Raw genomic sequence first — 6459 nt, 5'->3', positions numbered from 1 at the left:
ATGCCGTTTTAAATTAAAGCCTCCGTTTCTATATTTTGCTCCCATTTTTCTTTTAGCACTTTGAAACTGAACCTGGTTTTTACTGTCCATGGAGCATTGGTTTGCAAAAACTCTGCTTTTTCCCCCCTAATGTATTGTTTTTCGCAATTATACTTTGCAGGTGAGGGAGCGGCACATGCATGTGTTCGAATTATTTCGGCTGCTAAAAATAAAAGTAGACTAGTACAGTTGACAATGAAATCCATGTGCAAAGTGTTAAAAAAAATGTTTGCAACAGGATAGGAAACTATATCAAAGTAGCACACTGAACTCATCTCTTGTACATAAACACATTTTTATTCAGCCTGATAGAGGTTACACATGAAAAAAAATTCTAAGAGAACTACTTCCCTTTGTGAAGCTAACAATATGACCGTTTTAATCAGCTTCAGATCCCCACTTGACAGCTTTCAACATTAGCTGCCGTAGGCTGCGAGGAAAAAGCATAATCACATGCTACAACTGACCTGAGGCGTGTTTTTAAATCTTTCTTCAAAAAAAAACTAAATACAAAACATGTCCCCCCCCCATCATCTGTTATGATTAAACACTAGGTGATAAGGAATGTTATTTTGGAAATGCAGATAAAAAGAAAACGTTTCTGCAGCAGCAGAGAAGACAAGAAATTGAATATTTAAAAAACCAAAACAAAGAAAGCCGACCCCCAGAACTTTGTTCCCAGGTTGCTACTGTATATGAGGCAATACCGAGAAAAGAAAAACAAAACACCTTCTCACTCCAAAGTAGCTTTAACACCAAGAATAACTCAAAACTCGCTGCTGCGATTCAGTCTCACAACCCTCAAAGAAATGCAAACAGAAACTACATCTGTGGTAATCAAGATTACAGAAGGTACGTTAAGATTTACAGTGCCTGCAGATCAGCTTTGGAGCCTAATATTAGGACCGAGTCAAAGACACAAAGCAAAGACTTGAGGGAAAAGAAGGGAAAAATCTTAACATGTAACTAGTGTTAGTCCTTAACTTGCAAATTTCACAAAGTGCAAATTTTCACTTATATTACATGACCAATTTTTAGAAATTGCTCATTTTCTAATGTAGAAGAATGAAAAATGGTTAATTCCAAAAACTACCAATAGAGCTGTAGCCAGCCACCCCTCCCCACTTACTCACCCGTTATCCAATTTAAAAGTACAAAAAAAAGGGGGAAAAAAAGAAAAGAAAATGACTAAATACATGCTGTTATGACGCTCATCAATATGCTTGTAACTTGATCTAAGCCTCCATTTTAGTTCTTCGAATCTTTTACAGTAAACAGTTACTGTCAGCGTGCGTTTATAGTTAAAATATATATTAATCTATCATTAAATAGTATGCCTCTTGCACAGTCTTGCATGCACTGAAGAGCTTTTTGGGCAAGTTGTACAAGAGGGGAAGGCATGTGGACGGACGTGCTCAGGCTGCAGGCTCCGGGATCTCTCTCTACCTGGAGTACGTTTCTTTTCTTTTTTCTTTTCCCAACATTCCTTGCAACCAAGTCAGTCCAAAAGATGATTCTCCAGTGTTTTTTTGTTGTTGATTTAGCTTCTGTTTGTGTGAGCGTATGAGAATGTCTTTGTGTGTGTGTGTGTGTGCGCGCGAAGTGTGGGCCTGAACTGAGGTTTCACAAAGTGCTCTGCAGATCACTGAAGTTTTGTTCCAAGCTTTCGTTGTCTGTTTCTGAAAGAACAAAAATGAATATAATGTATGTTTTTATAAGTTTCCAGGAAAACGAGACAGACACATTTTAAATGGACAATCATTTTAACATCCGCTCAGACGGAACCTTACCTGGCCTCTGATCTGGTCACTGTATACTCAAACCATAAGATGTTGGGAATCAAGCTTGTGTCTCGCACCAGGAAGTACTCTGATATTGGCCTGTTGGTTGTAACAAAGTCAAAGGACATTATATTAACTGATCGCCAAATGATCCAACTAATCTTGAAGCCGATTAGTTGATCAAAAATGACAGGAGAATTAAATATTCACTTACCATGCTGCAATTTTGGGGAATAAAGGTGTCAGCACCTCTTGTGTGAAAAAGAACCAGATAATGGCCATTGTGCTGCCAGTCACTGCCCCATAGAAAACCTGACTCCAGGTGTGGTACAACAAGTAGACCCTGGAAATGACAGGAGAAGGAGGTTTCATAAGAAAAAAACAATCCTGCAACATTATTAATATTATTGGAAAAGAGGCAGTTTGGCCACGAGGAAATGCTACCAGACAGGGATACATTTTAAACCATTTCTCATAGTCATCATTGATGGGACGTTTACAAGCATGCTATGCAAATTTTGCAGGAATAATCAAATAATACATTTTATATTGTGTAAAAATACTCCAAGTTTGAAATGAAATAATACATTTCTACAGTTTTCAGGGTTTGAATATAATATGGAACAAGGGGGACAGAAAGGAAGTAGGACACCAAGAATGGGAGTGGATCCAAGAAATATTTAGACAACTATGTCATACTTTTCTTTTCCTACTCGGTCCAGACCTGAAATACACTGAAATCATAGTCCACACATTTCTTTACGATGCAATATCAATGATACAACTTTCATCGACATTTAAAAGGAAATTCCCACTATGCTAAACAGGGAGTCAATCTTTAGCAACATACACACTTCCTCAACATAATGGGACTTTGTTTCACAAAATGCGATTAATTTCTATGCAAATAAACCTAGACAAAAAAAATTTTAAACAAAAAGCTATTACTGTAAGGAAAGCAGTTTAGTGAAAGGGACAGATTTTCTGTATAGTAAAAACAAACAGAAAAAGTTACATTTAAAAAAAAAAAACATGGATTAACACATAATTCCAATTAATAAACCTGATACAAATATGAATAAATAGGAAATTGAATATTTTTCAGAAATAACCTGTTCTGTCTTTATAAGAAATGGTCATGCATCTAAAAATATTTCTGGAACCAACAGGAGATAACAAGTGATCACGTTTAGTTTTCTGGCATATATATACTGTGCAAGGCCGCATGGTCGGTAATTTTTGGGCTGCACATGAACATCTGCCGAGTCCGTCCTTGGGGAAATTATGAAATCCATGTCACACTGACCCATGTCGGTCTCAGCAGATGTGAAAGCCAAATTATTTGCATCTCGTTTCCCATTTATAACCCCATCGGAAGATTTGCTCTCAACTCAATAATAAACAGCGACTTCAGAGGGACATTCGATAAACAAGCACTTCATATCTTTAAGAAAAAATATTCAACGTCACAATAAAACACTTTCAATTATTACAACAATAACTTGCAACATGTTATTCCTTTTTCAAATTAAACTCACAATTTAGGACATCCTAGAGATTTAGAGGAAGAAGATGACGGGAGGAGATGCATACCTGCTGTATGAGACGGACGACGCCATGCCCAGCAGGACGATGGACAGGACGTGCCTCCACAACAGGTCCACACATCGAGCATTGTTTGTCTGGTGCATCCTGAAAATGATCAGTTCACACCATTATATCCTTCCTCATGTTAAAGTAAATCAGTGATTACAAAAATGTTGTCTGTACTTCAAATAGTGACACATGCCCTCTAAAATAAAATCAAAAAAGTTAAGCAAAACAAATGTGCAACGATGAGTAATTGCGTATCATACAATGTTGGTGAAGACTGGATTTTAAACTTTACTGGGTTGACAATTGATTTCAGCAGGTTAACTCATTAGGTTAATCCTATATTACAAAGCTCAGCCACGTGACCTTTAACCCCAGCCCAAAATGCAGAGACAAGCAAACTTACCTTAAATAAAGAAAAAGAAAGAAGTAAACAACGAAGAACCAGATAAGCTGGGAATGATTCGAGGGCATGCCGTACTCGGCATAAACTGTTGTATGAGCTCCTAAAGAAAGAAAATAGAACAAGAAAAATAATGCAATATTTAAAGTTTCTGCAACCATTGAGGTTCTTAAACATATAATAATACAAAAAAAAAAGTTTTTAACTAGATGCTATGTATTGCAGATTTATGCAAGATCCCGGAACAAAACAGCTTTAGAAATTTGTATTTCTTTGCAATGGTGGTAACGACTGAAAATAATGTACAGAGTAGCAAATTTAACTTTTGGTGAATTCAGCCCCTCACAAAAAATGCATGTCAGTATCACCACGACACTTAAAATCTTTCAAAGCAGGAATGTTTTAAGACTCAGTGGTTTGTTAAAGAACAACAAAAACAGTAGCCTGGTGGCAGCATGGTTAAGATTAGAGCAGATGGGAAGATTGATGGTGCTAAATACAGGACAATCCTGTAAGACAGCCTGTTAAGAGACTGGAAAGTGGAGCAAAAGTTCACCTTTTAGAGAGAATGACTGTAAACACACAGCCAGAGTCACAATTGAATGATTTACATTAAATCATGCCGATGAGGTATAGTTTAATATACCTCAGTTAAAGTCCTAACCAAATACCGACTGACAATATCAAAGTAAATAGATTTTTACAAAATATTGAAAACAAAAACATACCACTTTTCAGTTATTTTATTTACAAGAAATGTTGAAAATTAAATTTTCCTTTCACTTCATGTATGCACCATTTTAAGCTCTTTCACCATTGTTTGTAGTTGTGACAAAATGTGAGAACCCTCTCCTCCCCCTGAATATGAATACTTTCCTAAGGCACTGTACAAGAATCATATCTTCTTATCACAATAAAAAAAAAAAGAAAACCTGAATACTGCTAGGGGTTATAATGCTTAAATGTCATCAGAACAAAATCATCTCATCACATACATCACTCATATCTAACATGATGTTTTGCTAGATCCTGGCAAAGAAAAAAGAAAAACTTGTTCCCTCACTTACCTGCACAAGGGCGCGGCTCTCTGAGAATGTGCTTGAGCACCCAGTTCACTCCTTCATTTAGAAGGACTCCAGTGAAGAAGGAAATCTGTAAAAAGGAGGAAGAACCCAGTCAGCATATGAGGGCTCTCACGTACTTCTGCCCTGCTTCTTTACACATCTGTTCAGCTACCTGAGAGACCCATTACCACTTTCACAGCAAATATGAACACTACTTACCGTGTGCAGTTCCCGTTTAAACACTATGAGAGTGACAAAGCCCACAAGAATAGCTACGGGTAGGAGACTGATGTAGGCCAACAGTTTTCCCGTGAGATCCCCTGAAACAGAATTAATAAGAACTGATGTTCAGGACAAAAAATATATAATAATTAAACATTCGTGTAGTCCAACACTACCTGAAACCGAATAGTGAACAGAGAGACCAGGTAAGACGCGCATTAAGTTTTTATTAAAGAAACTCAGGGAAATATTTAATTTTAATTCAGGTGAATTGTAGCCGTTAAGACCTTTTAACACAAGGCCATGGAGCTTTATACGTTAGCAGCAGCCATGGTAATAATGCTATACGTGGAAATGTCTAATAGCTCCCAGGATAGCTATAACTTGTATGCTGAAATAAGAGATATTGCAGTGCTGTCAAACATATTACAGAGCACTGCAAATACATTTTAATTTAAGAAGGGGGTAGCAAAGCTCATGTTAAAAGAGCTAGCAGCAAGCTAGCCGTCATTGTGAACACCGTTACAAAGTGCGCATGCGGAGATGTCTCACAATTTCGCAGCCTACGGTGTGCCGGGTGTTGACCAAAGGCTCACAATTTGGCAGCTACTGAAGGCTGTGTCCATTCACTAGCATACAAACCCGCTCACGCTGCTTGGAAATTTTCAGAAGCGACGAACATTGTCGATACACAAACATTGAGTTTTACGTACCCTCGGGAAACTCTACGTGTGTCACTGATATGGCCTGCCATCGAGGTGGTGCCGAGCACTGCTCTTCCAACGCCATCTTACCCGGACACAACCGGGGCAGTTTAGGACCACGCCCCAAAAACGAATTCACCCAATGAGGGGACGAGCTTTATGTTCAAACAAACCCCGGCAGCAAAGGATCTGTCCAATCACCGCCATGGTCTGGTCAGGAGGGATTCTGTCCATAGAGGAGAATTATTGAATGGAAAAAAATGTGATGAAAAAAACAATCACTTGGCAACTTGGTTCCCTCATTCAAAAACTAAAATAAGAACAGAAAAAAAAATATTTGGCATTATACGACATATAATGTTTAAAAAAGTTATGTAAAATAGCTACTCATTACTAAAGCAACTCATTACCTTGCCCCTTAAATATTCTTGCAAAAAACAGAATAACTATTCAAAGAACGAAAAACTTAGGTGTGCATCTATTTAAACTTGAAAATGATTATACATCACCTGGAAGGGACATAACACGTGGACTTCAAAATGAGTCTTTTTATCTCATTAAAATAATGTTTTCCAGTGACATTGGAACCCAGGTTCACAGAAACTCAGTAAAAAGACGCTGTTGCTCAGCTGAGTATATTTAGTTTTAGGACC

The 6459-nt window shown here is 37.6% G+C and overlaps 1 protein-coding gene across 1 annotated transcript; it reads right to left on the bottom strand.

Annotated features, from left to right (window-relative positions):
* Nucleotides 1–317: 317 nt before the first annotated feature.
* On the bottom strand, nt 318–5942 carry dolpp1 (dolichyldiphosphatase 1). The gene is made up of 8 exons (XM_008423657.2): nt 5816–5942; nt 5100–5200; nt 4884–4968; nt 3820–3919; nt 3414–3512; nt 2035–2163; nt 1830–1919; nt 318–1718 (listed from the first exon to the last, which is right to left on the bottom strand). Exons 1-8 carry the CDS (start codon nt 5889–5891, stop codon nt 1682–1684), a joined length of 717 nt encoding a protein of 238 aa, XP_008421879.1. The 5' UTR covers nt 5892–5942; the 3' UTR covers nt 318–1681.
* Nucleotides 5943–6459: the final 517 nt, after the last annotated feature.

Source organism: Poecilia reticulata, chromosome 12 (assembly GCF_904066995.2).
Source record: "Poecilia reticulata chromosome 12, P_reticulata-male-v2, whole genome shotgun sequence".
In the NCBI taxonomy this organism is placed as follows: domain Eukaryota; kingdom Metazoa; phylum Chordata; class Actinopteri; order Cyprinodontiformes; family Poeciliidae; genus Poecilia; species Poecilia reticulata.
This window is presented reverse-complemented; position numbering and strand designations above follow the sequence as displayed.